Raw genomic sequence first — 16,426 nt, 5'->3', positions numbered from 1 at the left:
TTCACATCCTTACATTCCTAACATCTGATGTAAGTATGCAAGTCATAGCATTTGCAAGATGGCACAGTCATGGGTGTACTGTCAGCTATCTCCTTGTCTCTCCATGGATACTTATGCTGGCAGAGATGATTCCAAATATTAGCAAATCCTCTAAGTAAACTGGGAGTGGATAATTGTGCAGTGGTTCTGTGGGTAGGTATATTCAAGGAGCTGTCTTATTCTCAGTATGGATGGTATTCTCTTAAAGTATAGCTGTGTATTTTGAGAATACTTCTAGATTCACAACTGACATTATACAGCTAAGTGACTATTATAGTAACAAATATCTGATTATCTTTTGTAGTTCATACATTTGGCAACTACATATTAGACTGCATGTAATGTTGAACCAGCTTTGTATTTGGTCTGGAAACCATGGTGCATCATGTGGAACTAGAAAATCTAATGTACTTAGCAGCAAACACATTTACCCTGGGGATGAAGCAAACTGTGCTGGTTGCAGTTCCAACCAGGGTGAAGGGTGGGTAGTGAAAAATCTGGAAGTTGGTCTCTTGAGCAATTGAAAACTGAATATGCAATAAAAAACAGTTAAAATTTAAGGAGAATTGTTATCTAGGGGCTATCTGAAAGAAAGTGTTCCTGATTGTATTATTTAGTTTGGGAAATATTGTGGCTGATTTTTCTGGATTTAAATATTCTGATTGATGAAGAATTTGATATATTTTATGTCAACAGTAGTTTGAAGCTTGCTTTGTTTTTGATTTTGTATTGTAGATCACTACAATGATTTTGTTCTTAAGATACATAGTTATTCAGAGCATTCTAAAGAGTAAGCATACGTAAGTTTAATAACCCCTGTAACATTCCTGTAAGGCAAGTAGTTTTCTTATTCTCATATTGCTGTTTGACAACATACAAAACAGTGTATGTTTTTACAACTGAACTGGAATTTTCCTCCACTCATACTTTTTTTTAATCACAGTAAACCAGCTTAATCTGTGTGCTCTCTTAGAAGGCTAAAAGGACAGTTAAAAATAAATAAATAAGTGAACTTTTAACCTGAGAATGATATTTTTCAGTTGGGATTAATTCTTATGTTAATATCCAATGGCCAGTTTCTGTACAAGGCTTGGAACTATTTCAAGGTGGACTTTTCTGAATAATAGGGCTCACTCAAGATTTTGTAATTCTTACAGGCAGGTATATTTATGCATCATAGCATAGCATTTCCTCCAATTGATATAGCTTCAGATGCATTATGTGGCTTAATACATTGCAGTTAAATGTATTATTCATTTGCTAGATTGTATCTTTCCTCTAGGGTGTGAAGGCAACATATATAATACTCCTTTTTACAATATTATTCCCACAACAGCAATACTTTGAGGTAGGTTGGGAGGTAAGAAATAGTGTTCAGCTCTTATGAGATACCATGACTAAATGAACTTGAATTTAGGTTTCCATAGTGTTGGTCCTAATATCTCAGGATAAGTATTGTACAATACAAATGCATCTCTTCCAATTACTATGATCCAGAAAGACTAACACTTAAAGTTCCAGTTCAGTATAGAATTTGGGTTAAAGAAAAGCAAAGTTCCTTCTTCTAATTTTTAGATCCAGCTAGTTGTTGAATTTATTCATTACTTACAAAACTAATGTAAATAATGTTGGGAGTTTTGATATTTACCTAGCAGAAAAACCTGAATTTTCAAAACAATCTTTTTTTAAAAAAAAATACTTCATCCTTAAATAACACAGCCTGAGGACAGGGGCATCTTTTTTGCTACTTCCAAAATGTATAACAACAAAGCTTAGGTAATCCTTTAAAAATGGAGCAAGTTAATAGTTGAATGAATCTTTCTCTACAAGTAAAGAGATACATGCTACGAAGAAGTCCTAACTCCACAGTAAAGCTGATAGCCAGAGGTGTTGGCAGGATCCAGTGCTTTGATCAGCACAACAGAGGCAACATTGCACAGCCACAACGCAGGTTCCGTCTCTTTTGTACATGTGCATAGGACATCTTAACGCATAACAAAAGAGTGGAGCTTGTGTCATGGGTCTCCGTTGTTTTCACAATTCCTCCCCCAACTCCCCCTGGGAATACCTCTGTGGAGGGGATCTGGAGCATTGGCAGAGATTAACATTGAAAGACAGATGGAGTTTAATAAAAGTAGCCAAGGCATTTCTTTTGGCAACAGGAGGGGAAGGGGCAGGGGAATCCAAAGTCCATACAGGTAGTCCTACAATTGAGCCCCAAAATTTCCATTGCTAAGCAAGGCAGTTGTTAACTAAATTTTGCCCCATTTTACGACCTTTCTTGCCACAGTTGTTAAGTGAATCGCTGCAGTTGTTAAGTGAGTAACATGATTGTTAAGTGACTTTGACATTTGACTCAAAAGGGGATCACATGACCCCAGGACACTGCAACAGTCATAAATTCAGTGCCCATCGCCAAGTTTGATCACGTGACCCTGGGGATGCTGCTACAGTTGTAAATTTGAAAAATGGTCATTAGTCCCTTTTTTCAGTGCTCTTGTAACTTACAAATGGTAGAAGAAAATTATACATGCTTTCACATTCTAAAGATCTCTCTTTTTTTTAAGTTGCAAGGCTTAAAAATGGAAGGCAAATGGGGAAAGAAAAACAATGGCTAAAATTCAAATCATGTCAGTATCTATATCAGCTTGGCATGCAATAGCAGTGAAATGTCAAACGCTGTATTTGGCATTATTAGAAAAGAGACTGAAAACAACCACTTAAATAAATAAGTAAATACATCTATGGAATCTGTTTTTGCCACAAGAGCCCGTTGATTGTCATAAGATCATTTTTAGTCCAGCAAAATTGTTCTTTTGGGTCGGAGCCTTCCACTCCGCTGGGGAAACTGTCTGGTGCTGACTAAAGGGAGGCTTAAACTACTTGTGGAAAGAAAAGTGGTGTGAAAATTCAGCCAGCTCTGCTTGGTCATCCATAATTTGTAGCTTTATCGTAAAGTATAGATGAGGGCTTGCTTTAATAAAGGACAGTGCTAGGCATGTTTCTTATTTTAGGACATTTGCTAAGACATTCCTAGGGACGGGTTTTCAGCTGGTGTGTGGGTGCCACTGTTATTGCAGCCTGCAGATTCTATCACTTTAAATTAATCTTGTATTTACCTTACCGGCAATGACTACAAGTAATTTATTTAGAACTAATGTGGATGAAATACGTCCTTATGGGGGTAATTGTACAGCCTGCCCTAGCTTTAGTTAAAAGGACCATCAAACTCTACCCTTCAATTAGCCCAATCGCTTTACACTGAAGAAGATAAAGACCTTCTGTGTGAAATGTCATGCATGATTGGGTTGGCTGCTGCTTTCAATTCTGCACTTTCCTCTGCTTCCTTTGGAAAGGCCACCTTTTTCAGAGTTTCTTGCTAGGAAATTCTCTGTGCATTTCTGCAACAAGAAGAGATGTTTATATTCTACAATTAAACAATACTTAAGCTTAGATAATTCTGCATCTAGAAATTCAAGATCAAGTCTTTGGATTAATGACTTACGTACAGTTCATTCTGAGTTTGGTAGTCATTGTAAGGAAAAGTTTGTTACACATGGACTTTAAGTAATATCTTTGGTCACTGAAAACTTGTTCAGAAATACTTGATTTTTGTGGATTACAGAGGCATACCCACCTACTTTGGGGTTATTTGTAGAGTCAGAAGAACAGACATTTATTGTTAAAATATGAAAGTAAAAATTTCCCTAGAAATCTGAATCAGTATCTGTTCTCATAATTGTGGGTTTTTTTTTTCCGATGTTGCATATACCCTGTTCTGCTTCTAGGCATTAGCATTTTTTTTTCTTTCTCTTTTGCAGGCGTTTTGGTACAAAATGCACAGCATGCCAACAGGGAATCCCACCCACCCAAGTGGTCAGAAAAGCCCAGGATTTCGTCTATCATCTCCATTGCTTTGCCTGCATTATCTGCAACCGCCAACTTGCCACAGGGGATGAGTTCTATCTCATGGAAGATGGGCGCCTGGTGTGCAAGGAGGATTACGAAACAGCCAAACAGAACGGTAGGGTTGAACATGCAAACTGGTCCTGATAAAATGACTTGTTTGAACTGGAAAACAGAATGAGGTAACACTGGCAGACAACATGGATTTTCCTGTTCCGCCTAGGAATATCAGTACCCATCGCTTCCGGTACTGCATTCTTGCTTATTGCAGCTGTGATGCTGGAGAGACGGGTCCTGCCAACTGCAACTGTTTTGTGGCCTAGTGTATGGCATGCAACCTTTGGCTCTGATTCTGGCCCAAGTCCTGATTACACATTGAACCCAATGCACTATATTCAAGATCTGGACTGGTCTCATTTGTTGTTTTAGCCTTTCCCCTTTTTTATTCCTAGGAATATGTGCACAGAAAGCTGGCTTTTTGCCAGTTATAACCAGTGGCGTGCTGATAGATGTTTCAGAACTGGCTCTGCTGGTTCCATTGTTGCTCTGATGCCACTAGCTGTAGAACAGTGTTTCTCAACCTTGACAATTTTAAGGCTTGTGGACTTCAATTCCCAGAATTCCACAGCCAGCAACACTGGGAGCTGAAGTCCACATGCCTTAAAATTGTCAAGGTTGAGAAACACTGCTGTAGAACAACTGATGGGCACACTAAGGTGCAGTGACTGAGCCACGCTTTTGACTGGCTGGCAAAATTCCAGAAAATGTAGCAAATGGCTCTCGCAAGCCAGTGCAACCCCTCGATATAATATTAGGAGAAATTAACTGGGTATGTTAAAACTGGAACTAAAAATTGGAACTATCCTATCAGAATGGATGCTTCATCTGGGAAAAACATTTTCCTATAGTTCACCTTTTTTTGTGTGTAGCATCCCAATCACCTCCATCCTTTTCTGCTCATCCACAAATGTGTATATCAGATGGTTGGAAGTAAAGGAAATATCCAGGGCTTTGAAGCACGCATTTTATTTTTATTTATTAGGATGTGCCACAAGAAGTTGGTCTTTGCATATTTGTCCTCTCTGTTGATTTCCAGCTGCTGTACATAAAATAAGACCGAGAGCTGAAAATAATCCCTGGCGCAGCTCTCTCAAAGCAGCAGAGTTGCATCTTGCACTTTAGCTTGATTTGGCCCTTCATCCAGAAAGTCTCCCATTTTTCAGTACTCGGTCTAAAATGCCGATATTTACTGTAGGTAAAAACAACAACAACAGAACCGGGGCTGGGTTCAAGGAAGCCAGACAGAAAACAGGCTATAGATCACTAATGCTAATGACTCCTCAAAGGCTGCCCAACAGTGCCTGACTGAAATTAAAACTGAACTGGTCTTTAATGGATTTCATGTTGACAAGCCCTGACTTCTCATTAATTAAGGACTCTATTTTGACCTAATCAATTTGGCTAGGGTGATGCAATGCCTGCCTGTGTAAAGGAGATTGGTGGAGAGGGAGGCTAATAGATCATGGATTGAATGTTGCTCAATTTCTATTATAGGCTCAGTGTAATCAATGACTTCAGTATGATTTAGTTTTGCAAACCACAGAGCTTGGGGAGGGGGCGAGGGGGAGAGGGGAATTATCAGCACGTAGGTTAAGGTCCATTGCTAACCACTTCTAGAAGGAGAATAGGTTCTAATGTTACAATAAGACACATTTTATCAATGTGTGGAAAAATATAAGTTGTTTTATATTGTATATTTTTTATGTTTTGCTAATTAGAGGGGTGTGCATATGGAGGCTAGCTTCAAAGGAAGAAACTATCATGAAAAGAAAGGCAGCGGAGTCTGAGAATCATCATTTAGAATTCAGAAAAAATCTATTTTCTATATCTTACAGCTTGGCAGTTCTAGCTCCAGGATGTATTTACTGCTGATGGAAATGGTTACCTCCCAATGAAAGTGTACCAATAATCTTCTTATAGTTATCTGGACCTAAGGTAGAATTAAAATGGTACATTTAGATTGATTGCCCAAAGTTACTGCAGTTTTAAGATTGTAGATTTAACTACAGATTAGTTCCGTTATGCCTAGTTAAAATGTTACTATAATTATCAAAGTTGAGGAGCCTTATTTATGCCCCTTTCCACCCCTTTATGGAAGAGCATAAGTTTATGAGTAGTTCCATTAAAATGTGGGTATAACAGGTCTAAAATAATTCATAGTTGCAAGACAGGGAACTCCAGTATAAAAAGAAAAGAGTGACTATAAATATCAAAATAATCACATTTCCTTTCCTTAAAATTAAGTTGGATATAGCACTTGTTCCAGGGTCAGCCCCCTTGCATTGCTTGGTGGATTAGAAATTAATGGAGAAAACCCAAATCAATGTATTTTCCTATGTAGAAAGTACAGGGACATTAAAACGGCAATCAAAATATATGTATATTTTTATATACATATAAATGAACTAGTTGACATTACTATGAAAATAAAAAAAAACATTTAGAATTGGAATGGCCTGTGGCCACTTGAGTTATCTTATGTAAACATCAGCCTAAACAGATCTTTTCAGATCTCTCTTTATTCTATTTGGTTTTATGGGTGGTCCTCATTTAATGACCATTCATTCAGTGTCTGTTCAAATTTGCCACAGTGCTGAACAAGTGCCTCCAACTGGTCCTTGGAATTCCAGCTGTCACAGCATATCCACAGTAGTGTGATTTCTACCTCGGCAATCACGATTTCCAACATTCCCTGCTGGCTTTCCTCAAGCAAGGTCAATAGGGAAGCTGGCAGAAAGTCAGAGGTCCTGTGGGGTCCTCACTTAATGACAGATATGGTCCTTGCTTAATGGTGGACTCCTGGAACTGCTGTCACTAATTCCTATCATTAACTGAGGACTACTTGTATTAATTTAGTGAAATCTGGTTTATTTTAGTACTGTGTATCCATAAAAACTTAAATGTACCCCTAATTTTTTTTCAAATATAACTGCTCTATGGTCATTCGTGTTAGCTTTCAAAACGCCCCACATCTTCTAGGTCAATGGTTCTCAACCTTTTTAATGCTGCGACCCCCAACTGGTCGTAAGTCGAGGACTACTCAACCGGTTGTAAGTCGAGGACTACTCAACTGGTGCAGCAACGTTTGCAGAATGGGACTTTTGGCGGGCTCAGCAGGGCAGAGACAGTCTGGACAATTCCTATTGGCTTTTGAAAGCCAACAGAATTAGACTCTATTCAAGAGAGTCTATTCTATTGGTTTTCAAAAGCCAATAGAATAAAAGGGAGTAGCACAGCTAAGAAAAAGGGGGGGAAAATGGCGGACTGCATTGTTTGGCGACCCCCGTGAAATGGTCGTTTGACCTCAAATGGGGTCCCGACCCACAGGTTGAGAAACACTGTTCTAGGTAGATTTCTGATTCATGCTCCACCTTCTAAAGTAACCGGAAACTCTTCCATTGCAGATGATTCAGAGGCTGGAGCCAAGAGGCCTCGAACCACCATCACAGCTAAACAGTTGGAAACATTAAAAAACGCCTACAAAAACTCCCCCAAACCAGCCAGACATGTGCGGGAACAGCTGTCCTCTGAGACAGGATTGGACATGCGGGTTGTACAGGTGAGCACATGACATAATATTGACTTTTTCTTCAACTCAAACAATGGGCTGTTTGTAGCGATTGTTTTGGAGAGTTCAAAGTTACTCAAGGTGATGTAGAACACATTCCAAATTTAAAGCCGTGGCAGAGTGAATGCAAAGCTGAAGGATGGGGTTGCCTAAGATGAACTGTTCAGCGATCCTTCTGAATAGAAACCTCCTTTCCTCTCTTGAGAAAGCATAGTAGCTAAGTCTAACTGGCAATAGGTAGGAAGAAATGGGCCAAAATCCTGCAGTGTAACATCTCAGAATCTTAAGCTTTGGGAGGTTGATGAAGGTGTACTACTAGAATTAGATAAGCCTTTTCCATAGCTGCCCCTATTTTGTAGAGCAGGGCTTTTCAACCTTTTCACCCATTGTAACACTTTTAGGATAGGGCAACATCCGAGTACCACCAGTCGCCTAGCAAGGTGTCAAAAACTTGGTGACCCCCCCCCCCAAAAATAAAAATGATAAAGTACAGCTAGTCCTCGACTTACAACAGTTTGCTTAGTGGCTGTTCGAAGTTACAATGGCACTGAAAAAAGTGCCCCCCCCAAGCCACAGCCGAGCAAGACAGTGCCCGGCGGCGCGCTTCCTCCTGTCCAAGGTTTTCATTGTTGTGAGCATTTCTGTTAAGGACTGGCAGTGGGGGTGGGGTGGAGGGTGTTTGGTTTTTATTCCTCCCGTCTGCTGGTTTTTATTCCTCCCATCTGTATCAGGTTTTGGTCACTTCACATGACCCTGGGACACTGTGACCATCATAAATATGAATCAGTTGCCAAGCATCTGAATGTAAATCACAAGACCCTGGAGATGCTGCAACATTCCAGCTGATCGGCACTTCCTCTGGGCTCAGCAGAAGCGTCAGGTTCAGTGCTCCTTTTCAGCTGACTGGTGCTTCTTCAGGGCTCAGCAGAAGCACCAGGATCAGTGCTGAACTCCAGCTGGAGCCTGGCGCTGATCCTGGCACTTCCACTGAGTCCTGACAGCCCCGAAGAAGCGCCGATCAGCTGGAAAACGGCACTGATCCTGGCGCTTCCGCTCAGGCTTGTGCAGTGCTGCCACCGATTCAGCTCATTCCCCTCCCCTTCTACCACTTTTCTAAGATGGTCGCGTGCTACCTGCCAGGTGTCAATGTACCACAGGTGGTACCCGTACCACTGGTTGAAAAGCCCTGTTGTAGAGCATCCTCCCTCCACAATCTGGCAAGCTCCCACCCTTCTAGCCTTTTAGAAGGCCATCAAGACCTGGCTCTTTACCCAGGCATCGGGGTAGAGCAATGGGAGATTATGGAGGGCTTTGGGGGCACCCTTGGAGATGACTGAAGTACCAGCTTTCTTTTTTCTTTTCTTTTTATTGTTTCTTGATTTTAGTTTCATTTTTATGATGTTATGGTTTTATTGCTGATGTGAGCTGCCCAGAGTTGTGTTTCAGGATAGACGGCCATACAACTCTTTTAAATCAATCGATAAATTCTATGCACACGGCTCCTTTAATAGCTGTGTCGGATTTCTGCCGGGCAGTTTAATACCCAAATGGGAAAACAGTAAATTCTCTTTTCTATAGAATTCTGTAGCTGTTTTCATCTTCTTCCTGATGGTGTCATTCAAAATGAATACTAGTAGTAAAAGTACAGATGAAAGTACAGAGTGTCTTCCTATTCAGGCCTGTAGTTCTGATTCTATAATTCCCATCTACTTTATCTAAATAAAGTAGTACGTAAGAGTAGGAGTAAGAGGCTCACATTGTTGTATTATATTTTTTTCTGAATATTGTTTCTCCTATTATAATTCTGATTTTCTTCCCTTTTATTTTTTATTAACTCACTTGTCAGTTGCTTTGCTGTAAAGTCTACTATTGCTTAGAGTTGGAACTTTGTCCTCTTTCTATAACCTCTTGCTAGGAAGGACAGCTTGTCAAGGCTTATGACTGCAGAGTCAAAGCAGTGCTGGGGACTCTCTCTCTCCCCCCCCTTTAATATTAGCAGTGGCAGCTGCAGATGTTGACTTTCCCTATTTAGTGCAGTTTGAAGGGACTCAGAGACTTAGCTGCACATCTTGAAGTCTATGCAAAACCACAAAATGGTACTGGGGGAAAAAAACCAAGAGAGAGCATCCTAGAAAATTAAGGTTGGAGAAAGCATGCGAATCAGTAAACAAATAGTGCAGCAGATACAGGCACTCAGGAACCTCTAATTGTCACTGGGTGCAATTGCCACAACATAGATCTGGAAGGCCAGGCACACGCATACACCAAGTGATTCCTATTGTACATCAATCAGGACTTTGGATAATGATGTGATTATGATGTAGGGTTAAATAAGAAGTGCTTCTCTTCATTTCAGTTCCTTGGACTTGCCCTGAAACTCTTTACTTATGGGTGATATCTAATATTGAACAAGTTCTCCCCACCAAAAATCCACAGTAAGAAACTTTGAACTGTCTATACTGATATTTGTGCTTTGTCATATTATAGATATTATAGGTATTAGGTATTAATTGTTAATACATTTCCCATATGTCTTAGCCTAAAACCTTTTTTTTTACAGTTGCTGTCATTTCATTACTACAAGTAGAATTTAGGGAAGCTGTTATCATCCCCAGTTTTTAACTGGGGTACTAGAGGGCTAGTACCAAGGTTCACACAATCACCCTATAGCAGGAACAGGGCTTGATCTTTTCTCTCCCAGATGAGATCATGCCTGTCCATCTTCTGGATGATGAAAAAATTCTTTTCAATGAATCTCAGGTGGTGGGACTGAAAATGATCTTGTTCTCACTGCTTTTCCCCACCATGATTACAGGTCTGGTTTCAAAACAGAAGAGCCAAAGAGAAGCGCCTGAAGAAAGATGCTGGGCGACATCGTTGGGGCCAGTTCTACAAGAGCGTTAAAAGGAACAGAGGAGGCACCAAGCATGAGAAAGAAAGCTCTGCAGAGGACTGCGGCGTTAGTGACAGTGAGCTGAGCTTCAGAGGTAGGCAGGAGAGGAAGTACAAAAGATTAAGGCAAATTAAGATTAGGGCTCCCATTTATGTTTACTAATGTCCTAGATTAGGAGCGGGCTACTTACGCTTTTCCTAGTAAGATCTGCAGATCCTGGGAAATGCCAACAAATGCTCTGAATCAGTAGATAGACCATATTTTAAACATTAAACTACTGATTCAGTGCATTTGTCACCAGGTGATTGCCCCTTTTTTATTTAAATCCCTGAGGCACTCTGGTTATTTTTATTTGCATTATTTGTTAGATAAGCAGCTTAAACCTCTCTTTTTAAAAGTAGTAAATTTCTGCTGCATTGTGTGCAAGCTTTACTCACAAATGGTTGCCAACAGTCATTGATGTTAGGAGTTAACTTGATTTTGTTTTATTGAATGTATTTTTATTGGTCAGGAAACAAAATAAAGTTTTTGTCTGTCTGTTTTAAAGCAGCCACCTTTTCTGATTGATGTAGAAGCCTGAAAAAAGTTGGGTTGTTTTAATAAATAGCAGAGGGATGCTGTGCTTACCCAAGGTCCAGAAGACTTTCCCCTGATTCTTAATTAGTTTTTAAAGCTATCTTCCCATAGTCCCTTCTAGGACTTGTACTAATTTGTGCTACTCCTCATGACTGCACAATGTGTGTATATGCATCTGTCTAAAGATTGTGCAAGGTGCAGTGAACTAGATGGGGTTGCTGCATACTTCATGCTCTTAAAAAAATAGAATTTCAATGTCACCATCTTGATTTTTTGGACTGCGAAAATCTGCAATAAAACTTTGAGTGCAAAATGTTCCCATTGAGGGAGTCAGCCAATCATGCTTTTTACTGGGTACATTTATTCTACTTTCCCTTATCTTTTTCCCAGCTTCAGTTTTCTGGTCTTATCCCCATTTCCAATTTTTATCTATTATTCCAGTTTCTGGCTCTGCACAGTCTTTAACAAATCCAAATGGAAGATGATTACAGCATGAGTGACTGTGACACTGAGGTGTTATAACACTTATGTTTTTTCTTTATAAGGTTTATATGGCATTTAAGTATATTTATAGCATCTATATACTAAAAGAATATAGATGGCAAGTGGCAATCAGGAGCAAATTTGGTTGCCTTTAAGTTAGTTCATAATTGACTTCAGCACAGATTTTGGTTCAGGAGATCTTGCTTATCTGGGGAGCGTTATTATTATTTATTGTATGGCACATTCACATCACATTTTGGTTAAATGTTAAATTTTGGCACTCTGTCACTATATGTTGGATAGTTTGTTTTTCTACCCCACAGTCACAATTCGGTGGTGGTATTTTGCCTCACTTATAGAGGGCGTCAGCACATCAACCATGGCCAGTGCAAATTCAGTTCAATGTTGCCCATATCATAGTGGGCTGGTCAAGTCAGGTGTTTTTTCAAGATGCAAGCCAAACTTTGACACTGTAGAGGGTAAAATGCTGTATCCACATTTTACGTATGTCAAAATCATTTTCTACAAGTACTTAGAAATAGCTGGATGTGTAGATATCAACCTGTTTCATTCCAGGCAGTCTGCATTGCTCAGTATTGGGATTTATTATTAATCTTGAGGTATTATAAATAAAAGGTTTTATAAATAAATAAAAGCTTTGTGGCAAAAAAATAACAACCCTGCATGGAAAAATGCACACTTTTTTTTCAAATATTATTGGATTCTGTTTTGTATGATCCCAAATCAGCATGGCTGATAATGAGGGGATGATATGAGATGTAGTCTTGAAATACCTACGAGGTCTACCAGTCTTCATCCCTGACTTAAAGGAATTTTTCAGTCTTTGATCAGAGTGTACCAGATAGAGAGGTTTTCTTCTGTACTAAAATTTTGTTTCTTTTCAGAAGACCAAATCCTCTCAGAGCTGGGCCACAATAGAATATACAGCAACGCTGGTGAGGTGGCTAGTGGACAACTATTGAACAGTACTTTCTCTCTGGATGGGACAGGACAATCCTATCAGGACTTGAGGGATGGAAGTCCTTATGGAATCCCACAATCTCCAGCTTCCATATCATCTCTTCCATCACATACTCCATTGCTAAATGGTTTGGAATACACAATGGACAATAATTTAGGAATAATAGCACATGGAGGGCAGGGGGTGAGCCAGACATTCAGAGCTATGGCTGGGGGCCCAACCTCTGATATTTCCACTGGAAGCAGCGTTGGTTATCCAGACTTTCCAACAAGTCCTGCCTCCTGGCTTGATGAAATGGACCATCCTCCTTTTTAAAGTATTCTGCTTCCTTCAGATTTGCCATAGTCAGACCTGTTCTTTTGGCCTGAAAGCGTGCTAAGCCACCCCCAATAAGGGACAACAATCAATCTTCAATGAAAGTGTCCATTATTTTAGAAGGGGAATCCACAATTTTTTTTCCTGTAAAGCTGAAAGAAAATATGATAATATAATGTATAAATATATATATATTTTATTTGCTTTTTATTTGAAAGAGGGGACTGATAGGAGGAGCTGCTTCTGAATACAGCACACTGTTGTGTTTAGTCTATGTATGATGTTAGTGGTGCCAGCTAAAACAAGGACAAATTCACTGACTCTTCACGCGACTCGGCTGCCCAGTTGGCTCCTAGCACATGTGGAAATGACTAAACTGATTTTTGCTCCTTGACAACCCTACATCTTCTCACAGGCGGTCTGACCGTTGTCCTGCATTTGCTTGACTCTAACCAGCTAAGCAATAGAAATCAATGCAATATTTCCAGCTACTGAAGGGACAGAAAGTTACTAAATGGTTGCAGTTTTACCCTTCCCACTTTTATTTCCGCCTGCAACGTCTTTTCTATATTATGCCTTATTAAGGAGACATGGTAAGGCAGCTTAGAGGTGCCCTTGTTTCTCACCTACATCACAGCTTTTGGGCATCTGTTATTGCCTTTCAACTGGATCATGGGATCTTTTGCTGATGCCTTCTCTCCTGGTTGACATCCGGCTACAAGGAAGCAGCAACAACCCAAAAGCAAGACCTGCTGATTCTTTAGATCTCAACCCCTGCGTGGTCATTATTCTTCCTAAAGTTGTTATTGTCACTCAGATAAGTGAACCATGTGCTACTCTGAGGCAAAAAAAGAAAGAAAGAAAGAAAGAAGAAGAAGCAAAAATACAACAGCAGAGCCCCCAACTCAATCTCAGTAAGCAGTGGGATTATAATTGTGTTCCTGATTGGATATAGCAGGAATCAGGGATCCCATAGCAAGCTCCCTTTTTTGGGCAACCACTCAATTGTCATTCAAGAAGAATGCAACTACAACAAAAAAAGAATATAGACCTGCAGCTGGTAGGAATGCACCATGGGTTTAAAATCCACAACAAAAAGATAATTACAGGCATTTTACACCCTTCTACTACTTTTATGTGTCAGTTCATGGTAGTGAAAATCTTTCAAACTATGAACTGAATACCAGTTAAGCACAAGGTGTATTCTGATCAGAAAAATAAAATATTATTTACATTACGTGAAATTAATTTGTATAGGAGTTTAACAATGCCTATAATCCAGCATGAAATCCAATGCTGGGTCTTTTTTTTTTTTTTTAGCATATATAATATGGCATTCTCCTAACCAATGCAGCAATTTATAACCTCATTACTTATACCGTTGTAGCAATCCCCAAGTTTTCTCTGAAGAAATGGAGGCGAGTTTAATTTGATTAACCTTTTTTAGGAGATTAACATCATTCTAAAGGCCTTCACAAACAAAAGTTTTATAATGTAGGTAAAATATGAAAGAGAAATACCATGACAATCATTTGAAGCAAGACATTAATTAGACTGGAAAGCTGCTAAGGGGCTTTTCAGAGATTATTTGAGATCAGGGTAACACATACACATAAAGTTTGAGGCAGTTCTGTGCCTGGAGAGCATATATTTTGGAAGTGCTTTCTGAAACTCTAAATTTTGTTTTGCTCCGGGGTCTTATACAAACTAATTGAAACTTCAAACACTTTGCAGTGAATATTATGGCCTTATATTCACTGAGTAACATGAGCAAGGTGACACAGGTATGACTTGAGAATTAGAGAACTTATTCATGCATTCCTTTGCATGTGTGAGCCAAATTTCCCTGAAGAACCATTGAGTTCCTATTACTCCAAGCACAATGCTTTTCAGTGACATCTTACACAGATAAGACAGAGCCAGTGTTGAGATATGTGTGTATCAACAAAGCACTGAACTTTGTTTTCTGAGGTTTTGTCTCCAACTGCCTAGAAAGAATTTTATATCAAATATTTTTATGGATTGAGAGCTAATTTTGAAAAAGCATAGAGATTGGGCAGCACACAGCAAATTATCATATTGCAGAGGTTCAGATCAATGCCTGTTTTTCATTTTGCCATGTTGGAAAGTGTTTATCATTTATCCTCCCGCAAAACAATTTTTGCTAGAGAAAAAAAAAGTGGAAAATCACTAGTTCCCCGAAGTAAATACATTCCAACATACCTTGTAGATAGCATAAATGTGTGTCTGGTCCATTTACTGTTCTGCATGGCTGCCATTCCAAAATCTAATCAGGTGAAGAATATATTTCATAAGTAAAATGGAACTCTGCTGTTCTGATAAAACTGCTTTCCTTTCCAGATTCTATATGGAAAGGAAGAGCTGAAACTGTTTCTCCCCCCAGATTCTATGTTAGGGAGCTTGCAAGTTACTTACAAGACTAATGAGTTGTATTTTACCCAAGAATATGAATCATGCAAACCTAAAATAGATATTCCTTTATATGAAATGATTTCACCATGCTTCTGAATAGGAGTCTGATTTTTCATCAAAATTGAGCGATTGTAGTTGATTTAGAATCAGTCTTTAATTTACTTCCAATAGTTTAATAATAATAAAAGTAGACATTGAGGAAATGAAAGTTAATGAAGAAAAGTAGGCTGTTCTAACAATAAAAGACCATGCATGGACTCTGCTTTCACATTATCCTCTCTCCAGGTGCATGTGGTTCTGTCATGAAGCTTTTTGCAGCCTACTGTGTTATCTAAATCTAAAATGCCCACTGTTTTGGAAACTGAATCTTAGTTTGGTTGCCAGAACCCCTAGGATAAGCTGCAACATTTGATTAAACAAGTTCTTGAATTTAGCTGATGGACAAGAACAACTTTAGAGTACAAACACCCAACCAATATTTATGTACTCCTGTATTAACCCAAAAGAAACAAATGACTGCTTTGCTGCATAGACCAGCCAACTTAATCATTATCCTGAATACATTCCCATTCCCTATATCTCCCTTTTAAGGCTTCAGAACTACTTTTTTCCCCCTGTCATTTACTATGACTCATATACCATGACTGATGCAACTTCATTCCTAAAGAGCTTGTATTTTTCAAGAGGAAAAGCAATTATTTCAGTAACACAACTTTTTCATTGAGATCAATCTGTTATACCCATGTTGGAATACTGTCTGAAGAATTTAAAATTGGTATAAGCAGCTTTTCCACGACCTATTACTTTGAACGTTTAAAATGTGAAAAGATTTAATATAATGCTGTTTTTCAGTTATTGACAAACCACCACAAGCACATTATCTACAGAAGAAAATCCTAGAGAAAAAAATCAGTGTGAAATTCACCTGTCAGACTTTATTAGCACCAAGGCAAAGGAGATGGCCATCTTCAGCTTACATATAGATGGATATTTCGAGATTGCAGAGGTTTTGCATGGCATATATCCACAAAAAAATTAAAGGAATAAAAAAATACATGATTTCCCCAAAAGTTAAGCCCCTTTAAGTTATTTTTTTGTTTTCTGCAATAGAGCTGCAATCTATTCTCATTTTCCTGAGAGTAAGTTCCTTTGAGACTCAATGGGATTTCAT

The 16,426-nt window shown here is 39.0% G+C and overlaps 1 protein-coding gene across 1 annotated transcript in view; it reads left to right on the top strand.

The window, feature by feature from the left end:
* Window positions 1-15,265, top strand: part of LHX4 (LIM homeobox 4) — a 74,143-nt gene extending 58,878 nt beyond the window's left edge. The window contains exons 3-6 of the mRNA XM_039337018.1: window positions 3,861-4,063; window positions 7,410-7,564; window positions 10,389-10,560; window positions 12,431-15,265. Coding sequence (XP_039192952.1) covers window positions 3,861-4,063; window positions 7,410-7,564; window positions 10,389-10,560; window positions 12,431-12,822 — 922 coding nt within the window. The 3' untranslated portion in view covers window positions 12,823-15,265. The remainder of the gene's footprint in view (window positions 1-3,860; window positions 4,064-7,409; window positions 7,565-10,388; window positions 10,561-12,430) is intronic.
* The last annotated feature ends 1,161 nt before the right edge of the window (window positions 15,266-16,426 follow it).

Source organism: Crotalus tigris, unplaced genomic scaffold (assembly GCF_016545835.1).
Source record: "Crotalus tigris isolate CLP2741 ecotype Arizona unplaced genomic scaffold, ASM1654583v1 scf7180000017668.6805642782:7212621, whole genome shotgun sequence".
NCBI lineage: Eukaryota > Metazoa > Chordata > Lepidosauria > Squamata > Viperidae > Crotalus > Crotalus tigris.
Note: the sequence above shows the minus strand (reverse complement) of the source record. Positions and strands in the feature narration are given on the sequence as shown.